This window comes from Rhinopithecus bieti, unplaced genomic scaffold, assembly GCF_001698545.2.
Source record: "Rhinopithecus bieti isolate Rb0 unplaced genomic scaffold, ASM169854v2 scaffold_30846, whole genome shotgun sequence".
NCBI lineage: Eukaryota > Metazoa > Chordata > Mammalia > Primates > Cercopithecidae > Rhinopithecus > Rhinopithecus bieti.
The window spans coordinates 2884392-2910224 of record NW_016814438.1 but is presented as its reverse complement, the minus strand read 5'-3'; the positions used below and the strand labels follow the sequence as shown (position 1 = coordinate 2910224).

At 38.2% G+C, this 25833-nt stretch overlaps 1 protein-coding gene across 3 annotated transcripts in view; it reads right to left on the bottom strand.

Moving 5' to 3' along the window:
• HIKESHI (heat shock protein nuclear import factor hikeshi) overlaps nt 1–25833 on the bottom strand; it is a 39294-nt gene that overhangs the window by 7003 nt on the left and 6458 nt on the right. For all 3 annotated transcript variants that reach the window (XM_017850860.1, XM_017850861.1, XM_017850862.1), the window contains one exon: nt 1468–1619. In XM_017850860.1, the coding sequence (XP_017706349.1) occupies nt 1468–1619 (152 nt within the window). The remainder of the gene's footprint in view (nt 1–1467; nt 1620–25833) is intronic.

Below are 25833 nucleotides of genomic sequence, written 5' to 3'. Positions count from 1 at the left end.
GTTTTCTCTGTATTTAAAATACTTCATAATACATTTAATTAAAACTATAGTTTTATTTTAAAACTCAAATAATTTATAAACATGTACAATAAAAAAGTCTTCTTACCCTTCTCCAGGGATAACATTTTAATGTGTATTTTCCAGACACTTTTTAAATATTGTCTACACAGGATACTATGATTGTTTTATAGTTTGTTTTCAGCACAGCAGTTTATTTGTAAAATTATGGGGAAAAAAACATTTTTGAGACCCAGAGTCTGTCATTCTCAATTTAGTCCATTTTCAAAGATGTGACAAATCTACCTTTAAATTCACAACCACAACCTTCAAAAGTGCTCCTCTGGTACTGCCAGGCAAACACATATGGTTTCCCTAATCCATTCACTCCTCCTCTACTAGAAGACTCATTTAACAGTCTTTTTTTATTTCAATTTCTACTACCTCAATCTTAGCTGATGATCTTCCTTTCTACTTCACTAAGCAAGAAGAAGAAATCAGGAGACAGCCTGCACAAGTTCTCATCACCACATCTACCATATCTGAATCTGTACCCATATATCCATTATCCCGTCTAAAGTGAACACCTCCATATATGCTGCTATTTTCTACTCAAGGACACTGCTTTAGTAATTCTCCCTGCTCTGCTACATCATCAATTTTTCTTCTTGACAACAGGCTAATAAGTCAAGAACAGAAAGACAAATAGCATGATCTCACTTATATGTGGAATCTAAAAGTTGAACTTACAGAAGCAGAGAGTAGAATGGTGGTTGCCAGGGGTTGAAGAGTGGAGGGGAAAGGAAAATGAGGACATGTTGGTCAAAGGGCACAAAGTTTCAGCTCAACAGGATGAATAAATTCTGAAAGTTTATTGTACAGCATGGAGAGTACAGTTACTAATAACGTATTGTATACTTGTAATTTGCTAAGAGATTAGATCTTAAGTGTTCTCTACAAAAAAATGACTGTGTGAGGTAACAGACATGTTAAGTAGCTTGATTTTATTTCAAAATATAGGCCAGGTGTGGTGGCTCACACCTGTATTCCCAGCACTTTGGGAGGCCGAGGCAGGCAGATCACCTGAGGTCTGGAGTTCAAGACCAGCCTGGCCAACATGGCAATACCCTGTCTCTACTAAAAAAAAAAAATACAAAAAAACACACTTAGCCAGGTGTGGTGGTATGTGCCTGTAGTCCCAGCTACTCAGGAGACTGACGCGGGAGAATCGCTTGAACCCAGGAGGCAGAGATGGCAGTCAGCCGAGATTGCACCTCTGCACTCCAGCCTGGGCAACAGAGCAAGACTCTATCTCTCAAAAACAAAACAAAACAAAACAAAACAAAATGTAAACATGTATCAAAAACATCACATTGTATACCATACGCTATATATGATTTTAACTTGTATATTATACCTTAATAAAGCGGTGGAGGAGGGAGGTAAAGAATGAAATGTGTGTTGCATTACCTGAGTGAATGAGTCAACTGAGGATACAGCAGCATTACCTACAGGAGTCTGCTGAGCCATACTGTCCAATAATTCCACTGATATTCCAATCTGAGCAACAGATGGAGTTCGGACAATATTCATGGCTCCAAAAGGATGTTGGCTTCCTTCTCCTGCAAGAAATTAACATATGCCACACACTTCAAATTTAACTTGTAGTCACACAATTTCCTTTGTAAATTTGTAAAGAACCTCTGATTTATATACATGAAAAAGTTTTCTTATGTCCAAGTTTGTCTCTTTTAGATAAATGCAAAAGGCTAATTTTAGCATATTAACAAAGAATAAAAGAACTAAAAGTTTCCCACCAGAAAAATAGCGGTCATTCTAAAATGTATTGAAACTACTGCAGCTAGACACAGATAGTAACAGAGTGTGGGAAAAAATAAATAATTAGATAGAGAAGCCTCCCTTTAGCATTTTTTATAGAGCAGGTCTGCCAGCAATAACTTAGTTTTTGTTTATCTGGGAAAGTATTTCTCCTTCATCTCTAAAGACAGTTTTGCTGAATATATAATTCCTGGTTGATGGCTTTTTTTTTTTCCTTTCAGAACTCTGAATATGCCAATCCACTACCCTCTAGAAGACTATGGAGTCCCTGATGAGAAATCAGCTATTAATCTTATCAAGGATCCTTGTATGTGATGAGTTACTTCTCTTGATGCTTTCAACATTCTCTCTTTGCCTTTTAACAATTTGATTATCATGTGTCTTGGTATAGCTTATCCTACTTGGAGTTTCTTGAGCTTCTTAAATGTGGTTAATGTTTTTCCTCAAATTTGAGAAGTTTCTGAGCATTATTTATTTAAATATTGTTTTAGTCTCTTCAGGCTGCTATAACAAAACACCATAAACTGGGTATCTTATAAACAACAGAAATTTATTTCTCACAGTTCTGGAGGTTGGGAAGTCCAAGATCAAGGAACCAACAGACTTGCTATCTGGTGAAAGCCCATTTTCTGGTTCACAGAGACTGCCTTCTCACTGTGTTCTCACATGGTAGAAGGGCAAGTGATCTTATTACTCTAAGAGTGCTAATCCCATTCATGAGGGCTCTACTCCCATGACCCAGTCACCACCCAGGTCCCTATCTCCCAATACCTTGGGGGTTAGGATTTCATCATATAAATTTAAAAGACATCATATAAAAAAACACAAACATTCACACCATAGCAAATGTTCTTTCCAGCTCTCTCGCCTTTCCTTATGTTACTGTCATTACACTGTGTTGGTGTGCATGTTGGTGCACTTGACAGTGTCTCACAGGTCTCTAAGGGTCTGCTCTTCAAATTGGATATTTCAATTAATTTACCTTCAAAATCACTGATTCTTCTGTCTACTCAATTCTGCTATCTAAACCTTTAGTGAACCTTTCAGTTACTGTACTTTTCAGCTATAAACTCTGTTTAGTTCCTTTTTATAATTTCTATATTGATAGTCTCTATTTGATGATGTATCATTCTCCTGGTTTCCTTTAGCAATTTGAGCATAATAAAGACAGCTTACTTAAAGTCTTTGTGCTTCCTTGGGGGCAGTTTCTGTTCATTTCTTCTGTATAAGAGCCTTACTTTGTTTATTTGTATGTTTCATTATTTTTTGTAGAAAACTGGACATTTCGAATATTACAGTGTGACAACTCTATAAATCAGATGTTTCCCCCTTCTAGGGGTTTGTCATTGCTGTTTGTTGTAGTTGTTTCCTCATTTAATGACTTATCTGAACTAATTTTGTAAAGTCTGTTTCTTTGTCATGTGTGGCCAGTGAACTCTCTGTTCCATTAGTTAGTAGTCTGCTGGTGATTAGAAAGAAATTTCCTTAAACCTCCGCAACCAAAAAATTCTGCCAGTCTTTGCACATGGGCTCTGCGTGTTGGGACATGCCTTCAATATTAACCCAGGCAGTTTATAACTCCACCTTAGTCTTCACTTCCTGCTTGTGCAGAGACTTAAAGTGAGCCAGCGAGAGAGCTCTGGGTCTTCTCGGGTCTTTCCTGAGCATGCACAAAGCTCTGGGCATGCATGTACCCTTCAAGATTCCCAAGAATATGTCAGAGAATTTCAAAGCCGTTATTCCCCAAAGCATCTCATTCCCAACCTTTCTGATTAGTTTTGGTTTGCTCCAACTGTTTTCCTTTGCCTCAGGCAACAGTAACTAAACATGTCTGTAAATACTTTTAACAAACACCCCCAAGGTAGTTACTTTTCCATCAAAAGAGTTCCATGTTAGGTGACATAAAGGCAGACCTCTTTTTTTAAAAACAGTCTTCTAGCAAGCCACCAGATAGATGAGAACAAGTTAATTACAATTCTTTCTGAATTAGGTCTATCCCGCTCCCTGTATCAGTACCAGGAATGGAGACTGTTATTTTCAAGGCTACCACTGAGCTGAGAAGCAGATGGGACCAGGGTAGGCAAATGCCACAAAGCTCACTGTTCTTACTGAGATTCAGTGTATTTTCTTAAGTGTTCCCCTGATTGCTACAAACTTTTGGTGAGTTACCAGAGTTCCAAAAAGTTGATTCTGGGTCAGACACAGCTGCTTATATCCTGTAATCCCAATACTTTCAGAGGCTGAGGCAGGAGGATCAATTGAGCCCAGAAGTTTGAGAACAGCCTGGGCAACATGGGGAGACCCCATCTCTACAAAAATGTAAAACTTAGCCAGGCGAGGTGCTGCATGCTTGTGGTCCTAGCTACTAGGGAGGCTGAGGTGGGAGGATCGCTTAGGCCTAGGAGATTAAGGCTACAGTGAGCTATGATCTTCTGACAGTGTTGTTGTTGCTTTTATGGAAGACTGGATTTTCTGGAGCTCCTTACTCTACCATTTGATTTATTTAAAATCTAGAATTATGCTAAAATCCAGAAAGCATATCATTATCAAAGCATATCATTATCAAATAAATGCAAAATAATAAATTATAAATCATAATACAAAACAGAAGAGCAAGTAAATTATATGACCTAGTCTTAATATAAAAAACAAATGTAAATTAGATCAAGTTCTTTAAAACACTGTAACAGTAAATGCAGCAGCTAATTTTTTTAAGACTCTTTCTCAAAGCATCCCTCCTCCATGTAAATCAAGAGCCTAAGACAAAACACAACTCAGAGGAAAAAAATCCTACAGGGAGCTAGTTCTTTACTCTCAGTATATAAGGAAAAGCAGTCATCATCATTTGTTATTTGCATCTAACGGAACCTTTACACACACACACACATATTTTAGAGAATGTTGAGAAGAATCAGGAAATAGTGGAAAACATTATTAGATTTTTTTCTAAGTATTTAAATACAGCAAATCCAGATAGTCATTCCACATTTTCCTTGTTTTTAAGATATAGCCGAAATGGGCTATGTCCTATGAATACAACTGCCCCATCACCCATCATGGATAAACATGGAATACATCCATCTTATGGAACACATCCATTTTATAAATGTTATAAGTCAGATATCTAATAAATTATAGCTTTTGGTTGTATCTTGTTCTTTTTTTTGGCATCTACATTGCCAAAACATAATACCTGAAAGCTTGAAGTTTTAAAACCTTTAATGGCTCACAATTTGTTGAAGTAAGGATGGCTATCCTCTGATCTATATTTTGCAAAATATTTTTAGATTTATAACCATTATTTAGAATAATCAAGCCAATGATTTTTCATTTTGACACCTATTTCCTTCCAATCACTTTTGTACACACCCCTACTTTCAGCATTTGTCTACTTATAAAACCATAGCCAGTCTATTTTGGAGCACAAATATAAGAGATAAAAGAACAGCAGAACACATCCTTCACTACTTGTCCATGACAAAATATTGTGAGAAATTCCTTCCTCTTAAATGACTGAGTAGAATACCATATTTTCTTTTCTTTTTTCCTTTTCTTTTTTGAGACAGGGTCTCGCTCTGTTGCCCAGGCTAGAGTGCAGTGGGATGATCTGGGCTCACTGCAACCTCCACCTCCTGGGTTCAAGCAATTCTCATGCCTCAGCCTCCTGAGTAGCTGGGATTACAGGCCTGTGCTACTACGCCCAGCTAATTTTCAAATTTTTGGTGGAGACAGGGTTTCACCATGTTGGCCAGGCCAATCTGGAACTCCTGACCTCAAGTGATCCACCCATCTCGGCCTCCCAAAGTGCAGGGATTACAGGCATGAGCCACCACACCCGGCCTCATATTTTCTCTTGATCCTTAAAAATACACTGTTCAATCATCAAAGTTTTAGTTGAGAAAACTCAGATGATGAGATCTTATTTGAAGATTCATAGTAGGTATTTTTGCTTATATGATCCACTTTACCATCGTCATCAGTAAAGAATTTACCTTTTTGTATTCATTTTCTGATTTGTCTAGTAATTGTGAAACTTCTTCCTCTGTCAATTTTCTTCTCTTTGCCATTATGACCAAAATATTTAAAAGTATGAATTTACATTCTGTTCAATAGAAGCTAAAAAGAGACCATAAAGATGGTGTCTCCAGTCTCCTTTTACATGACTTAAAAGATGGCATAATATTTTGGGCAATGCAATATGAAAATTGTAGGTTAATGCAATGACAAACCAAGGTCCACAGGCCAAATTGGTCCCACAACCTATTTTGTATGATGTGGGAGCTAAGAATGGTTTTTGAATATTTAAAGGTTGTTTAAGAAGAATATGCTGGCCGGGCGCGGTGGCTCAAGCCTGTAATCCCAGCACTTTGGGAGGCTGAGACGGGCGGATCACGAGGTCAGGAGATCGAGACCATTCTGGCTAACCCGGTGAAACCCCGTCTCTACTAAAAAAAATAAAAAATAAATTAGCCGGGCGAGGTGGCGAGCGCCTGTAGTCCCAGCTACTTGGGAGGCTGAGGCAGGAGAATGGCGTAAACCCGGGAGGCGGAGCTTGCAGTGAGCTGAGATTCCGCCACTGCACTCCAGCGTGGGCGACAGAGCGAGACTCCTTCCAAAAAAAAAAAAAAAAAAAAAAAAAGAAGAAGAATATGCCACAGAGATCATATGTAGCCCACAATGCCTACAACATTTTCTAACTGACCCTTCACAAAAAAGTTTGTCAACTTCTACTCTAGCTAATTCCAACATTTTTCTTATTTTAGCCCCTTTTTTGTAAATATAGTTTTGATGAGTACCAATACAATAATTTCCTGGATGAAATAACAAAATGCTTCAATATATAGGTAAAACAAGACCAGTAATATCCCCAAATGCTTCTTAGATTTACAAAGTGGTCCATATGGTAATTGCAAGATAAAATGAGTTTTATTCTATTAAAAAACATGTAAGTAAATTTCGTCTCTATTCTTTTTTTTTTTTTTCCTCTCTGTTCTTTAGAAGACCTCTACAAAAGAATAAAACTCATGAAGTACCAATCCTTCTAATGGGTAAAAATGCTCAAAAGGGAAATTAAAAAATTAAAAGTAAGTCCACTGGTTGAGATGTTTGTAAGTGTGCATAGCAGCAAACAGATGAGGACTAAAAAAAACAGTTATGGCAAAAGGAAGGAATTCACCATGCAGTAGCATTTGACTATGATGACATAGCTAAAAAACTGTACACAGAAACAACTTAAATATGCCTGCTTGAAAGCATTCCTAGTATTGAATATACAAATTTAGAAATATATATTTCTAAAACTCCTTGCTTCATTTCTATTAATAACTAGACAAGCCTGAAATTACATTTTCACTAATGTATATTCTTAGAGCTATGTGACTCTCAAAGGTTTATCAATAATTTTAAATCAAATAAAAATATAATTTATCTGACATTGTAGTATGTCTGAAATGTACTTAATGAAGCAAGTATCTAAAGTCCATCACTGTGCTCTATAAAGCACAAAATAAAAGATAAAACATCCCTATTCTCAAAGAGCTTACCCCCTTATGTGGCAGGGGAGGGAGGTCAGTAACAGTCACTTAACCATTCTGAACTGGTTTCATTATCTGGGTAATTTATTTTCCTTTTGAGACAAAGTCTAGCTTTGTTGCCCAGGCTGGAGTGCTGTGGCACAATCTTAGCTCGCTGCAACCTCTGCCTCTCAGGTTCAAGTGATACTCCTGCCTCATCTTCCTGAGTAGCTGAAATTAGAGGTGTGTGCCACCACCCCCAGTGAATTTTTGTATTTTTAGTAGAGACAGGGTTTCACCATGTTGGCCAGGCTGGTCTCGAGCTCCTGACCTCAAGTGATCTGCCCGCCTTGGCCTCCTAAAGTGCTGGGATTACAGGCGTAAGCCACTGCATCCGGCCCTATCTGGGTAATTTCTAACATCCTTTCTAGTGCTGACATTCTATGATTTCACATAGATATAATAACCATTTATTGAGTACCAACTGTGTACAAGGTACTACTATGCATTTGTGTACATTACCCCTAATTAAAAAAACTTGCACTGCAGGTATTATCTCCATTTTACCTGAATTGTCCTCTGTAATTAAAGGTCTTGATCAAGATTATACAACCAGTAATGAGTATCACTGAGATCCATAATGTAGCATATCACTGTTCATAGGTGTTACAGGTTTTAACAGATGTTTATGTTGTTACAACTGGAAACCAATAGTCAGTTGACCCTCTATCTGAATACTGAAAAGACTATCAAGTTTTCTTATGCATCTGACAATTTATGATACTAAGGCTAGAAACTACTTTCAGAACTTTGGTAAGGTATTTTAAGAAAACAAATTTCTAAAAGTACTGACAGTACAAATATAGAATTAGAAAAAAATACTTTAGGTACATGTGATTTCTAATTTGTCAGAAAAGCAGGCTAAGGCTAGCCAAAGCAATTCACTGAGGAGACTTATGTAGTCCATTGAGAAAATTCTCAGGACAACCTGGACCTGATCATGAAATCCTTCTCTGGACCAGATTAAATCAAAATAAAAGTGAGTAAATGATCCTTTTTGCTTCTTGTTATCCAACTCTGAAGGATGTACAAATTCTAGACTTTGAAGAAAATATGCAGAGTATCTAAATAGAGCTTTTGGCTTCCTGTTATCTAACTCCCTTGCATGCTATCAAGGGCTGCGATGTTGAATTTTGGTACAAATATGATGAGAATGAAGATGAATAGCTTTAATTCAAAATAAGTCACCAAGATTTTTGCCCTAGAGTTTTTGTCATTATATTCAGAACTTCACTAAGTGGGGTGACAAACAAGGAAAACTTGCTTGTAGGAGACGAGACCCTACAAAAATTACCAAGTCTGGTTTCATAGTTCTCAAATATAAAAGTTTATTTCTGTAATATTAATTCTTGGAACACCATGAAAAGTTAACAGTGTATATTGTAATCCCTAGAGGAACCACTAAAAAATGAATGCAAAGGTATACAGCTAAAGAACCAAAGATTAATGGGCTAAAAAACACTCAATCCAAAAGAATGCCAAAAAAGGGAAGAAAAAAAAAAACAGCAAGATAAAAATATAAACCTAACCATATAAATAACTGTACATATTAATGGACTAAACACCCTACTTAAAAAGCAGAGACTGTAAGAATAAATTTAAAAAAAAAAGGGCAGCATGAAACTACATGCTATTTAAGAGACAGAGATTTACATTAAAAGTAAAAGGTGAAAGTATGTTATAAAGGAAATTTATGTTAAAAGAAAAAATATAGTATGTAAACACTGTAAGAAAGCTGGAGAAGCTGTAAATTTTAGATGAAGCAGACTTTGAGACAGTATTATTACTGGAGATAAAGGACATTTCATATTGGTAAAAGAAAATTCATCAATTTATACAAACTCAGAAAGCAGAGGAAGAGAAAAACCATTGTTATGCATTTAATTTTATTTCATTGCACTCTTACCACTTCTATTCAAAATGGTGTTTGAAGGCCTAGACAACACCATAAGGCAAAAAAAAAAAAAAAAAAGAAAAAATCAAAAGGCATAAAAATTGAAAAGAGAGAAGTAAAAAGTTTTTTTCATAGACACGACAATCTGTAAGAGAAAATCCTAAAGCTACTAGAGCTAATTAGGGAGTTTAACAAGATATTCGGTATATATTATAACCCTTTCCCTTCATCCTTCAGATACAAAGCCAATATCCAAAAACAATTGTACCTCTATAATACTATCAACAAGTAATTGAGAATTTAAAATGTTTTGAGATTTGGAAAAAAAGCCAAAATGCCCAACAAGGAATGGGTAATTAAACCATACCTTACCAACAAAATATAATTCTAGATTACCAATGTAAAACAAATAGGAAAAAAAGTGGGTGGAATATATCCCCCAGATCTCTGTTTCTGAAATCTTTTTTTTTTTTTGTAACTCATCATGTTTTCCTTTTAAATAAAGATAAAATTTTATCTTCTTTTCCCATCTTAACTCATCTAAACATAAGAATGTACCTGTTTATCACTTTACTTGGTTAATAGGAAAGGAGCAGAGGAAAAGAAAGGGTAACTAAACATTTAATACTTTTGGAATCCATCAAAATTTCATAACCCATTATGAGGTAATATTAAGTAAAAATGGCAGAAAACAGCACTTACAAGCATGTGAGGCGTGCGCACATGCACACACACACACAAACACAATGGAAAGAAACGTGGGGCTGAGTGCAGTGGCTCATGCCTGTAATCCCAGCAATTTGGGAGGCCAAGGCAGGTGGATTACTCAAGACCAGGAGTTCAAGACCAGCCTGGCCAACATGGTGAAACCCTGTCTCTACTAAAAATACAAAATAGGGTCAGGTGCGGTGGCTCACGCCCGTAATCCCAGCACTTTGGGAGGCCGAAGCAGGTGGATCATGAGGTCAGGAGTTCAAACCAGCCTGGCCAAGATGGTGAAACCCCATCTCTACTAAAAAGACAAAAATTAGCTGGGCGTGGTGGCAGGTACCTATAATCCCAGCTACTCAGGAGGCTGAGGCAGAAAATTGCTTGAACTTGGGAGGCAGAGGTTGCAGTGAGCTGAGATCACGCCATTGCACTCCAGCCTGGGCAACAGAACAAAACTTCCTCTCAAAAAAAAAAAAAAAAAAATTAGCTGGGTGTGGTGGCACGTGCCTGTAGTCCCAGCTACTCAGGAGGCTGAGGCACAAGAATCACTTGAACCGGGGAGGTGGAGGTTGTAGTGAGCTGAGATCGCGCCATTGCACTCCAGCCTGGGTGACAAAGTGAGACTCCGTCTCAAAAAAAGAAAGAAAAGAAATGTAAATGTTGTTTTCTCCTTAAATTTACTTTAGGAAAGGAAAACACTACACTTAGAATAGTAAATGAAAAATCTGAGTATCTAGATCCTAATCCCTGCTCTATTTCAGGAACACTAAAAACTTTCTAGATTTCAAGAGCCTTAACAATAAAAATAAGGAATTAAATTATTTTAGGGCCTTTCGTTCTAGTATTTCATGGCTTTATGTTATACTTGGCAGGGATATGCTCTATTCGTTTTTCATGTAGTACCAAGTACACTGTACCTTTAACTAAGATTCTAAAACTGTCACGACAATCATGATCCATTACCCATTCAGGATACTTCCTCCTATATCATTTGTTTTAAAGGCCATTTTAATCCAGGAACTCAGTTCCACTTCTAGGAATTTCTTCCACAGAAATACAGTACTAGAAACTATGTACAAAGATATGTGTAAGAATATTTATCGTAGCATTACTAGTAAAATAATTAAAAAATGGAAACCCAGATTTTCATTAATAGGGAATTAAAGTACAGTATTGCCATATAACATGTACCTGTTTGAAAGAAGTAGATCAATGCATACCCACTAAAAGTTAGCAGACTCTTTGAGCAAAAAAAATTAACTTCACTGAAATTCAGTGTCTTGAAAACCAGAGGCTTATTAACACCAACCTCTTAAGGTTGCTGTGAAAGATAATATATAATACATATGAAAACCTAGCACACTGCATTACACATAGCAGATATTCAATATATGCTACCCTTTCATTCATTTTTCAATCATTATGAAACCTTCCTAATTGGTTTCTCTGCCTCTAGTCTTAATAAGATTCTCCAAGCCATTCCAGACAATTATTTTCCCAAAATACCATTTTGTTTTGTTTTGGTTTGGTTTTAGAGACGAGATCTCACTATGTTGACTCACGCCAGTCTCAAACTCCTAGGCTCAAGCAATCCTCCCACCTCAGCTTCCTGAGTAGTTAGGACTACAGGCACACGCCAACATGCCCACCTCTAAAACACTATATTAAGATCTTGCGCAAACACTTGCTTACAAGAAAAAATTTAAACCCCACATAGCATGACAATCCATACAACAGTCCCAATTTACTTTAAAACCTTACCTTTCACTCCACCCAAACAGGAACCTATCATGCCACACTTAAAAGTCTCCTCCTCACTGTCACTTGAAGATGCACGTATATTACCAGTTTTATGAATTTAATCATCTCCAAATGTGATTCCCATCCACCCACTTCCATCCCATCCAAATCTTACTCATAGTTCAAGTTCATGCTCCAGTCTAATCTTCCACAGAGACATTCTCATTTATCTCACCTCACTATTCTGTCTCCTCTGAACAATGTCTTGGTGTGATATTTAATATTCACACACACATGCAGATGCTGAAAGTAGGTAGATGTTCAATAATTACCTGATGAATGAGAACACAACAACGTCTTAACTACATAAACAGATACTTTTTTCTTTCTGTAATTTAGTTAACAGAAAGGCCTAAAGTAACTTCCCAAGCTTTCACAATGTAAATGGATAGTTACATAATGTAACAAAATACCTTATAGCCACATATATTATAGTACCTGCAGATTCCCACTTTTTATTTTTTATTTACTTACTTATTATTTTGAGATGGAGTCTCCCTCTGACGCCCAAGCTGGAGTGTGGTGGCACAATCTTGGCTCACTGCAACCTCCGCCACCTGGGTTCAAGTGATTCTCCTGCCTCAACCTCGAGAGTAGCTGGGATTACAACCACCACGTGGTGCTTGGCTAATTTTTGTATTTTTAGTAGAGACAGGGTTTCGCCATGTTGGCCAGGCTACTCTTGAACTCCTGACCTCAAGTGATCTGCCCGCCTCAGCCTCCCAAAGTGCTGGGATTACAGGTATGAGCCATAGCACCCGGCCTGAAGCTTTTAGTTAAATGTCCCCTCCACATTACAGAGACCAAAACCAGCATCTAAAGCCAAAACTATAAGGAACCTCTTTAAACCTTCCCAAATTTTCCAACTACCAAACCTTATCTACTAAGCACGTGTCTTTTTTTTTTTTTTTTTCTGAGACGGAGTCTCGCTCTGTTGCTCAGGCTGGAGTACAGTGGCGCCACCTCGGCTAACAGCAATCTCTGCCTCCCGGGTTCAAGCCATTCTCCTGCTTCAGCCTCCTGAGTAGCTGGGACTACAGGCGCACACCACCATACCCAGCTAATTTTTGTATTTTTAGTAGAGATGGGGTTTCACCACATTGGCCAGGCCAGTCTCGAACCCCTGACCTCGTGTTCCACCTGCCTAGGCCTCCCAAAGTGCAGATTACAGGTGTGAGCCACTGCACCAGGTCACATGTGCCACTTTTTTGTTATTTTAGGATTTCTTATCCCATGTTCAAAGGAAAAAAAAAAAGTTTCTTGTTTCTTAGTATCAAAGCATTTATTTTATGTTTTCAAATTTAGTCCTACCTGAGTTCTTAACCATCACCCACAGATTGTTCCAGCATCACAGTAAAATGTATTTATCACAATTTATCACATAACTCCTTTTCAGAACCCAGGAGTTACAAAGAATCATCCCTCAAGCAAAACAAAACTCACAGTAACTGGCTTTAAGACACCCTACAAATACATGTAATTCTCCCAACAGAGCTCTCTTGACCTCCCCAACCAAAACTGTTCTGTGTGAAGTTAAGAAATCTGTTCACATCATTCAGTACAGAATCATAAGCACTGCCAACATTTTTCTTTTCTTTTTTTTTTTTTGAGACAGGGTCTCACTCTGTCACCTAGGCTGAAGTACAGTGGTGCGATCTTGGCTCACTGCAGCTTCATCCTCCTAGGCTCAAGTGATCCTTCCACCTCAGCCTCCCAAGTAGTGGGACTATAGGCACGTACCACCATGCCTGGATAGTTTTTTTATTTTTTGTAGACATGGATTCTCACTGTGTTAGGCAGGCTGGTCTGGAACGCCTTGGCACAAGTGATCCATCCACCTCAACCTCCCAAAGTGCTGGAATTACAGGCGTGAGCCACCACGCCTGGCTCCAAATTTTTTAACATGAAATTTGTTTCACTTGAGTAACTCTCTACCCTCCAGCTCCTATAAAATTCTGCTAGACTTGTTACATAATAAATTCTCAGTTCAATCAAGTGCCTGAAGTTACTTCAGCAAGCCTCTCCCTAACCCTAATGTGCTAGTTAGCTAGGTTTTCCCAATATAATCAAACTTAAACCCACAAGCTTGAAAGGGCACCTGAAAGGCTGAAAAATACAAACCTATTACAAATTAACCTATTCTTATATTTTAATGATACACCATTTCCTACTATGAATACTAGGTCTAATCTTTTATATATAAATTAAGAATTCTGATAGTTTAAACATTCAAAAGTTTTCCAAACAACTAGTAAAGAACCACTCAAAACATTTTAACAGCATTTTATCATTGTTTAATGTTGGTATGCACTAAGTCTCTAAATATACTAAATTGCTTTATTTTTCTCTAATAAAGCATTATGCTTTATCATCACAAATATGGCCTTGAAAATTTGTTTTCATGAATAAAACTATGAATAGTCTTGTTATAATGGAAATGATGACAAACAATTTATTTTTTAAAAAGCCAGTGGGCCAGACATGTTGGCGTCCATCTGCGGTCCTACCTACTTGGGAAGCTGAGGTGGCAGTACTGATTAAGCCCAGGAGTTCTAGGTTGTAGTGCACTATGCTGGTCGGGTGTCCACACTAAGTTCGGTAGCAATATGGTGACCTCCTAGGAATGAAAGACCATCAGGCTGCCTAAGAAGGGATGAAACAGCCCAGTTCGGAATGGAGCAGGTTCAAAACTTTGTGCTGATCAATAGTGGGATCATATCTGTAAACAGCCACTGTACTCCAGCCTGGGCAACATAGTGAGACCCCGTCTCTTAAAAAAATAAATAAAATAAAAGTAAAATAAAATAAAAGCAGACAATAAAAGAACTAGTATTATCATAATGAAAATAAATCCATCTTCCCCTACTGGATCAAGCATTACCCTGGGATTGGGTTTTAGACTGTTTAACTCTACAACAGAAAACATATGTAACTGAGAAACTGTATTTTTTTTTTTTTGAGACGGAGTCTCGCTCTGTCGCCCGGGCTGGAGTGCAGTGGCGCGATCTCAGCTCACTGCAAGCTCCGCCTCCCAGGTTCCCGCCATTCTCCTGCCTCAGCCTCCCAAGTAGCTGGGACTACAGGCGCCCGCCACCTCGCCCGGCTAGTTTTTTGTATTTTAGTAGAGACGGGGTTTCATCGTGTTAGGCAGGATGGTCTCGATCTCCTGACCTCGTGATCCACCCGTCTCGGCCTCCCAAAGTGCTGGGATTACAGGCTTGAGCCACCGCGCCCGGCCGTAACTGAGAAACTATTAAAGTTTCAGATGCAGTAATTGGATTAACTCATTTTTATTGAATTTTCTCCAAATTGGATGAAATAATACAATAAGGAAATGTCTGGGTTCTTACGATCCTAAAGTGCCTCTCCAATCTCTTAGGTGTCACAAGAGAAAAGAAAGCCAAATACAGTACAAAAAGGATAGAACACTTTTCACTGTTCCCTAAGCATCTCCTGTAGGGAATAACCAAAAAGAAATACTTTGTCCCATTCCAAACTCAAAACATTGGCATAACTGTGGCAAGAACAGGGAAAGATGGGGGCAATTAAATTGACAATTTAATTGGTATGTCTCCAAAAACAACCACTTTGTCCTGGTCTAGTGGCTGGTGATCAATTTCACCTTAATCAATGCAATGTACTCTGGGTACAAATTAGCTTGCTTCTCCTACTCTATTGTTTATGATTATTATTATAAATAGATATAAGTATCCATTTAATCTTTCATGTTTTCCAACTGGTATCATGTTTAATTGTTAAAAAAGCTATAAAAGTATTTACATTTATTTATTTCCTTTTAAAATCAATACATAAATACTCATATATTTATATTTGACTTTTTTTTAAGACAGAGTCTTGCTCTGTCCCCCAGGCTGGAGTGCAATGGTGTGATCACAGATCACTGCAACCTCTGCCTCCTGGGCTCAAGCAGTTCTCCTGAGGCCTCAGTCTCCCAAGTAGCTGGGACCAGAGGCGTGAGCCACCACAGCCAGCTGATTTATGAATTTTTGTAGAGATAGGGTTTTGTTATATTGCCCAGGCTGGTCTTGAACTCCTGAATTCAAATGATCCACCTGCCCTGGCCTCCTTAAGTGCTAGGATTACAGGCATGAGTCACCGTGTCCAGCCTATATTTTACTTTAAAACAAGCAGTTGAGAGCTTCCAAGTGAGTATCAAGAGAACATGCTTGATGATGGATGCAGAAAAATATGTTCATGATTTTGTCTTTTCAACAAATGTTGGAACCACTAAATATCCATTTGCCAAAAAAAATTTTTTTTTGACAGATACCTTGCAATAAATATTAAATTTAATTCAAATTGGATCTCAGTTATAAATATAAAATATAACTAAAACCTCTGGGAGAAAATCTTTGCAACCTTGGGTTAGGCAAAGATTTCTTACATCAAAAGCACAACCCAGAAAAGAACAAACTGAAAAATTAGACTTCATCAAAATCTAAAACTTCTGTACAAAAAACACTGTCAGAAGGGATGGGCACTGTTAGAGAAAAGACCAGCCAAAGACTGGGAAAAAAATATTTTCAAATCACATATCTGATAAGGAACTTATATCAAGTATATATATACACACACTATAATATACACATGTACATATATACATACACACACATATACACATACACATATATACATACACACACACAGACATATAGATCTCTCAAAACAACTTTAAGAAAACAACCCAATTAAAAACATGCAAATGATTTGGATATTAACCAGAAAAGATATATAAATAGCAAATAACAACACTAAAAAATGCTCGGAGGCCAGGCATGGTGGCTCACACCTGTAATCCCAGCACTCTGGGAGGCTGAGGTGGGTGTATCACTTGAAGTCAGGAGTTCGAGACCAGCCTAGCCAGCATGGTAAAACCCCATCTCTACTAAAAAAATATATAAAAATCAGCTGGGTGTGGCAGTGCTCACCTGTAATCCCAGTTACTCAGGAGGCTAAGGCAGGAGAATTGCTTGAACTCGGGAGATGAAGGTTGCAGTGAGCTGGAATGGTGCCACTGCACTCCAGCCTGGGTGACAGAGTGAGACTTGGTCTCGAAAAAAAAAAAAACTGCTCAATATCACTGGTCATTAGAAAAATGCAAATTAAAATGACAAGGTCATACTACCACCCCTATTAGAATGGTCAAAACTGACCATACCAAGTGTTAATGAGAACATGGAAGAATTGGAACTTTCATACACTGTTGGTTGAAATGTAAAACAAGGCCAGACGTGGAGACTCATGTCTGTAATCCCAGTACTTTGGGAGGCTGAGGCAGGCTGATCACCTGAGGTCAGGAGTTCGAGACCAGCCTGGCCAACATGGTGAAACCCCATCTCTACTAAAAATACAAAAATTAGCCGGGCGTAATGGCAAGTGCCAGTAATTCCAACTACTCAGGAAGCTGAGGCAGGAGAATCACTTGAACCTGGGAGGCAGAGGTTGCGGTAAGCCAAGATCATACCACTGCACTTCGGTCTGGGCGACAGAGTGATATGTGGTCTCAAAAAAAAAAAAAAAAAAAAAGAAAGAAATGTAAAACAAAACAACCATGTTGGAACATAGTTTGGCAATTTCTTAAAAGGTAAAACATTTAATTACCATAGGATGCAGCCGTTCTATTCCTAGATATTAACCCAAGAGAAATGAAAGCACAGGTCCATACAAAGATGTACAGACAACTGTTCACAGCAGTTTTATTTTTATGAGCCCAAAACTAGTAACAACCCAAATGTTCATCAGCAGGCAAACAGCTAAACAAATTGTGGCATATCCATACAATGGAATACTACCCAGCAATAAAAAGAAATGAACACCACATAAAAGTGAAGAAAATGGGCCGGGTGCGGTGGCTCACACCTATATAATCTCAGCAGTTTGGGAGGCCAAGGTGGGTGTATCACGAAGTCAGGAGTTCGAGACCAGCCTGGCCAACATGGTAAAACCCCGTCTCTACTAAAAATACAAAAATTAGCCAGGCATGGTGGTGCACGCCTGTAATCCCAGCTACTTAAGAGGGTGAGGCAGGAGAATCACTTGAACCCAGGAGGCAGAGGTTGCAGTGAGCTGAGATCACACCATTGCACTCCAACCTGGGCAACAGCATGAGACTCTGTCTCAAAAAAAAAAAAAAAAAAAGTGAAAAAAATGAACACCACAATCAAAGGATCCACATAACATGAATGACTGTAAAAATAATTATTCTGAGTAAAAAAAGCCAGACAAAAAAAAAAAAAAAAAAAGAGTGCATACTGTATGACTTCATCTATATAAAACTCTAGAAAATGCAAACTATTTTATAGTGACATAAAGTACATCAGGAGTTGCCTACAGTGGAGAAAAGGTGGTGGAAACAGGTCCATTCATTGATTGTGGTGACAGTTTCACAAGTGTAGATATATCAAAATTTGTCAAACCACTTCAAATATGTGCAATTAACTGTGTGTCAATTATACATCAATAAAGCTACTATAATCTGTTTGTTAATAAAAAATAAATTTTCTTTGTTTTCTTGAAACAAGAGTTTCACTGTTGTCACCCAGGCTGGAGTGCAATGGCACAATCTCAGCTCATTCCAACCTCAGCCTCCTAGGTTCAAACAATTCTCCTGCCTCAGCCTCCCAAGTAGCTGGGATTACAGGCGCCTGCCAGCATGCCCAGCTAATTATTGTATTTTTAGTAGACAGGGTTTCACCACGTTGGCCAGGCTGGTCTGAAACTCCTGACCTCAAGTGATCCACCTGCCTCAGCCTCCCAAAGTGCTGGGATTACAGGCGTGAGCCACCATGCCCAGCCCTCTTTGTTATTTACAAGATTTCTTAACACAGGATAAAAGCCTGCTTAAAAAAGAAACTCAAAAATTAAAATTGGGTCCAGTGGATTCACATATATCCATGATTCATAATTCTTTTAAAAATTGTTTTAAGTAGCTTTGAAGGATGCTAGGGAATCAACTCATTTTTGAACATTCACACATAAAGAGAAAGAATGAAGAATTTATCCTGCATTTCCTATGACAACTCCATCTCTGGGTAACAAAACAGTAGATATACAAGTTTATCTCTACAGATTTTACAGATAATAAATAAAATGACAAAATTAGAACAGTATCATTTTGAACCCCTACTGAATTAATAAATTACAAACAAATGTCTGCTAAGTTTCACACAAAAACATATCCATATATGTAATTCCTGGTGGAAAAACACACCACCACCTATAAGAACCCTGCCAAAACTTAAAAAACTAAAATGTGATTAAACCTCTAAGACCCAGTAATTTCTTGGAAATGGGGAAGAGAGAATACATTATCTTTGTATAAAAGATACTTGAGAGATCACCCAATTGCCCTATAAGGACCTTACATGGATGTTGATTTAAAGTATTTAAAAACTTAAACATAAAACTTTTGAGACCATTGACAATTTGAACACTGATTACAGATATTCAATTTGACATTTAAAAAATCATTTTGAGGCTAGGTGCGATAACTCAGGCCTGTAATCCTAGCACTCTGAGAGGTTGAGGGGGTGGACTGCTTGAGCCCAGGAGTTTGAGACCAGCCTGGGCAGCATGGCAAAACCCCATCTCTACAAAAAAAAAAAAAAAAAGACACAAATTAGCCAGGTGTGGTGATGAGCGCTTGTGATCCCAGCTCCTCAGGAAGCTGAGGTGGGAGAATCACTTGAGCCCTGGAGCTTGAGGCTACAGTGAGCTGAAATCTTGCCACTGCACTCTGGCCTGGGTGACAGAGTGAGACTGGTCTCAAAAAAAAAAAAAAAAAAAATTATTTTTAGGCCAGGCACAGTGGCTCATGCCTATAATCCAAGCACTTTTGGAAGGCCAAGGCAAGAGGATCACTTGAGGCCAGGAATTTGCGACCAGCCTGGGCAACATGGCAAGACCCTATCTCTACAAAAAATAAATTAGCCAAAGCAGTGGTGCAAACCTGTAGTCCTAGCTACTCAGGAAGCTAAGGCAGGAGGATTGCTTGAGCCCAGGAGTTTGAAGCTATAGTGAGCTATAATCTGGACACTGTACCCCAGCCTAGAAAACAGAGTAAGACCCTGTCTCTAAAACAAATAAACAAAAAATTATCTTTAGATGTAATAATAGTATTATAGTTTTTTTTAATTGTCTTTTAAAGACATATATTAAAATATTTACAGATTACATGTGGTAATTGTAGAATCTGCTCTCAAATAATATGAAAAGAGAAGTAAATGGGCATCTAAATAAAATAACATTAACCATGAGGTGGTCATTTTTGAAGCTGGATGATGAGTAGAATGGGGTTCAATATTCCACTTAGATCTGCTTTTCTATATGCTTGAATTTTCTATTAATACAAATTTTTTAAATAACTTAAATTTATTTTATAACTAAGATACCTAGATAAAAATTCTAAATAAATAAAATTGACAAAGGCCAATATCCTCTCTCATACTGTCTTTGGCCATTACTGGTATGAGGGTTATATTGGCTTCAAAATTTATTAAACTGAGTAACTTTGCCTCTTTCTCTATTCTCTAAAATTATATAAAATATGAACAATTTGTTTCTTAAAGGTATAGTACAACTTTGTAAACTCATCTGATGGCTGTATGTGGAAGGAAGAGGTATATTTTTAATTACTGATTTTAATTTTATTGATATTACATCTATTCAGGATTTCAATCTATTCTTGAAATAAATTATTTCAGTTTTGTTTGGTATATTCTTCTAGAAAATAGCCAATTTTGTCTGTTCCTATGTCATTTCAAACGTACTGGCATAAAACTTTATATATTTTATTTGAAGCTCTATTAAACTTGTAGTTATTGTTCTTCACATTTTAAATAACATTATTTGTGCCTTCTTTTTCCTTGATTCTTCGTTTTTTGTTTTTGTTTTTTTTCTATCACCCAGGTTGGAGTACGGTGGCGCGAGGTCGGCTCACTGCAACATCTGTCTCCCTGGCTCAAGTGATTCTCCTGCCTCAGTCTCTCGAGTGTTAGGACAACAGGCGCGCACCACCACACCTGGCTAATTTTTTGTATTTTTAGTAGAAATGGAGTTTCACCATATTGGCCAGGCTGGTCTCGAACTCCTGACCTCAGGTGATCCACCTGCCTCGGCCTCCCAAAGCGATGGCGTTACAGGAATGAGCCACCACACCTGGCCCTTGATGCATCTTTTTAGAGGCTCCTCTTTTCATCAGTCTTTTCAAAGAAACAGATTTTGGTTTCATTGAGCCTCTCTATTGTTTGTTTTCTATCATTAATTTCTACCTTTAGCATCATCATTTTCTTCTTTCTTTGGAATGCTTATGTTAAATACTTAGATCATTCACTTCAACCTCACTTCTTTTTGTTTCTGTTTTTGAGACAAAGTCTTGCTCTGTCGCCCAGGCTGGAGTGCAGTGTTGCCATCTCCGCTCACTGCAACCTCCTAGAAATACTTAAGTCTTCCTAGTAAATTATCTCATTCCTTGTGAATGAATCTCTTCATCCTTGATTATACTTCTGCCTAGTCTAATTTTTCTTAAAATTCATATACTTATGCCAGCTTTCTTTTGGTTCCTTGTGTTAGAATGTTTCAGATTCATGAACGGGCATGGTGGCTCACGTATGTAATCCCAGCACTCTGGGAGGCCGAGGCAGGCAGATCATGAGGTCAGGAGATCGAGACCATCCTGGCTAATAAGGTGAAACCCCGTCTCTACTAAAAATACAAAAATTAGCCAGGCGTGGTGGCAGGCACCTGCAGTCCCAGGTACTCAGGAGGCTGATGCAGGAAAATGGCATGAACCTGGGAGGCGGAGCTTGCAGTGAGCCAAGATTGCACCACTGCACTCTAGCCTGTGCAAAAGAGGGAGACTGTCTCAAAAGAAAAAAAAAAAGCAGAATGTTTCAGATTCCTTACTCATAAATAGCAATATAATTATTTTGTTTGCTGCCTTTAAATAAAAAAATCTCACTCTGGCATCTCTGTTTTCTCTGGTAAGTTTAATCTGTTTACATTTATATAAACTGATTTATATAACTCATAAATTTGAAATTATTTCCAGTGCCTTACTTTGTTTATACTATGTGTTTTCTTTGCTTTCCCGCCCCCCCTTTTTAAAATTTTATTTATGTATTTATTTATTTTTGAAGATGGAATCTCACTCTCTCGCCCAGGCTGGAGTGCCGTGGTGGGGTCTCGACTCACTGCAACCTCCACTCCTGGGTTCAAGGGATTCTCCTGCCTCAGACTGCCAAGTAGCTGGGATTACAGGCGCCCGCCACCACGTCTGGCTAACTTTTGTATTTTTATTGGAGACGGGGTTTTACCATGTTGGCCAGGTTGGTCTCGAACTTCTGACCTTAAAGTGATCCACCTGCCTCGGCCTCCCAAAGTGTTGGGATTACAGGCATGAGCCACCGCACCCAGCCTTCTTTTTCCTCTTTTCCTACATTCTAGTGGACTGTTTTCTCTACTGCCTTTCCTCTACTTACTCTAATGACATGGAAGGTGCACTTTTTTTTTTTTTTTTTTAATGAAGACAGTCTTGCTATGTTGCCCGACCTGGTCTTGGACTCCTAGGCTCAAGCAATCCTCTCACCTTGATCTCCTGAGTAGCTGGGACTATTGGCACGTGCCACCACACCCAGCTTAGTTTTACTTAAATTTGTAATAGGATTACTTGTAAGTAGAATCAATATTATTACTCTCCTTTTTAAGAACCAGACCTCAAAAAACAGTAATTCAGATTAACACCCCTCCTGTCTTATATTTTTTTTTCTAGAACAGTAATTAATTCTTGTGTGTTTGTTATGCTGTTTTATACGATCAAGTTGCCCAGATTTGTCTATAGGTTTACCAATTTCTGTGCTAACTTTGTGTCTTGCATCATTTTCTACGCTCTGGGTTCAACCTCCTCTTATAAAGTACAACTACCTCCGGTAAGTAGTTCTTTAGCTAATGGTCTATGAGTGGTAAACTCTTCATCTCCATCTGAAAATATATTTCTTCACTTTAGGATGACAGTTTTGAAAATTATTTTATTTTTCCTTGGCACTTTAATGATATTATTCTATTGGGTTTTGGCTTCTATTAATGCTCTTGCTAAGTATGCTAAATTAACTGCTGTTCAGTTATAAATGACTTTTCTCTCTCTGGCTGCTTTATTACTTTATATTTAATGTTCAGTAATTTTACTAGAATATACTGAATTATCTATTTATATTTTTCTACTTACGGATACACTGTTTACTTCTAGGCACAACCAAAATGAAGAATAAAAACTGATTTCAGCGTGACTACCATCTTAACTTTCCCAAAGATGGTTCAAATGCTATGCCATACGTATAAGGGGTATGTGTGCCATGAATGCCCTAGAGCAGTTCTCAAACTTTAGCTTGCAACACAAACATTTGGGAACTTATTACAGTACAGACTTCTAGATTCCACACCCAATTTCTGAGTCATCAGGTCTGGGGTCTTGCCAGGAATCGGCATTTCTAATACATTCCCAGGTGATGTTGACCCTACAGATCAGGAAGGAGCTCCTGCTTTAAGAACCATAGCCTTAGGAATTTATGATAATTATCTCATGAAACCCCCCACTGAGAAGGACTACAGGGACTTAATCTGCTCCTTACAATTCTAAACAATTTTTAGCTTTAAATATTGCTCTCTCCAATTTCTTTTCTTTTCTTTTCTTTTTTTTTGAGATGGAGTCTTGCTCTGTCGCCAACGCTGGAGTGCAGTGCAGTGGCATGATCGTGGCTCACTGCAACTGCAATCTCCACCTCCTGGGTTCAAGCGATTCTCATTCCTCAGTCTCCCAAGTAGCTGGGACTACAGGCACATGCCACCATGCCTGGCTAATTTTTTGTATTTTACTATGGGGGGGTTCCACCATGTTGCTTAGGCTGGTCTCAAACTCTTGAGCTCAGGCAATTCGCCTCCTCAGCCTCCCAAAATGCTAGGATTACAGGCGTGAGCCACCACACCCAGTCTCCCATTTCTCCTTGTAGAATGTCAACTATATAAAACAGTAACAGCTACCTCCTCTGTGAGGAGGTACAACTGTTGCAGTTTATTCTTCACAGAGGCCTCACAGCAAAATAAAATCTGATATCATTCCTTTACTCAAAATTGTTCACTGGCTTTTCTACACCTACAAGAGCAGTTGTTTTTCAGGAGGGATACATGAATGGGCTTCAGAGTAGATGCAAATATTTGAGTATTTACATTATGGTACACATATTTTCTAGAATACTATGGAATAGGTCTGTGACCTAAGCATGTTAAAAACTGCTGATCTATTACATTTCCAATGAGTCAGTGTGCTACATAAAACTTCATAATCCATGCCTATCTTTCTCACGTATACCCTGATGTCACTCTGAGCACACCACCCTTTCAAACTTTCACCTTATGCCCCTATTACCTCCACCAAGAAAAGAATGCCCAATAGATCTCTCATAGGCCTGACAAAGTCCTACTTGTCTGCCTAAGAGCTCCAATGTCACCTCTTCCAGGAAAGCTTCCCCAACCTACTTACGAGTTAATTGCTACCTTTTCTATTCTCCTACACTCTGTACAAACATCCACTATTACTTTTCACCATTCCAATTACTGGTCTACAGAAATGTCTTCCTCTATGAGTTATCTCAGGCAAGAACTTAATCATTACCTTTATATCCCCATAATAGATACACAAATGTTTGGTAAATACATGAACAAGTTACCTACATGGTACCTAAATACAGTGTTAACTTAGACATCATAAACAGTTTCTAGGAGAATATATATTTATATTTTAAGAATTTTCACACCTATAATCCCAGCACTCTGGGAGGCTGAGGCGGGTGAATCACCTAACGTCAGGAGTTCAAGACCAGCCTGGCCAACACGGTGAAACCCTGTCTCTACCAAAAAAAAACAAAAAATTAGCCAAGTATGGTGGTGGGCACCTGTAATCCCAACTACTCAGCAGCCTCAGGGAGCAGAATCACTTGAACCCGGGAGGCGGAAATTGCAGTGAGCCAAGATTGTGCCATTGCACTCAGCCTGGGCAACTAGAGCGAAATTCCATCTCAAAAATAAATAAAATAATTAAAATTTTAAAAGGAATTTTCAGGTCTGTCTTCATCTAGATTTTCAAGGGAACCAGAGATTCAATAGGTATAAATAGCACCTAATCTAGTTTCATTCTCACATTTCTTCACAAAATGCCTCAAAGTATCAAAGCAAAGAATTATGACAAACACCACAAAGATACTCCTTGAGAAGAGCAACTCCAAGACACATAATTGTCAGACTCACCAAAGTTGAAATGAAGGAAAAAATGGTAAGGGCAGTCACAGAGAAAGGTCGGGATACCCACAAAGGGAAGCCCATAAGACTAACAGCGGATCTCTCGGCAAAAACTCTGCAAGCCAGAAGAGAGTGGGGGCCAATATTCAACATTCTTGAAGAAAAGAATTTTCAACCCAGAATTTCATATCCAAACTAAGCTTCATAAGTGAAGGAGAAATAAAATCCTTTACAGACAAACAAATGCTCAGAGATTCTGTCACCACCAGGCCTGCCTTACAAGAGCTCCTGAAGGAAGCACTAAACATGGAAAGGAACTGATACCAGCCCCTGCAAAAATGTGCTACATTGTAAAGACCATCAATGCTAGGAAGAAACCGCATCAACTAATGACCAAAATAACCAGCTAACATCATAATCACAGGATCAAATTCATACATGACAATATTAATCTTAAATGTAATGGGCTAAATGCTCCAATTAAAAGACACAGACTGGCAAATTAGATAAACAGTCAAGACCTATCAGTGTGCTGTATTCAGGAAACCCATCTCATGTGCAGAGACACACATAGGCTCAAAATAAAGAGATAGAGGAAGACCTACCAAGCAAATGGAAAACAAAAAAACGGCAGGGGTGGCAATCCTAGTCTCTGATAAAACAGACTTTAAACCAACAAAGATCAAAAGAGACAAGGCCATTACGTAATGG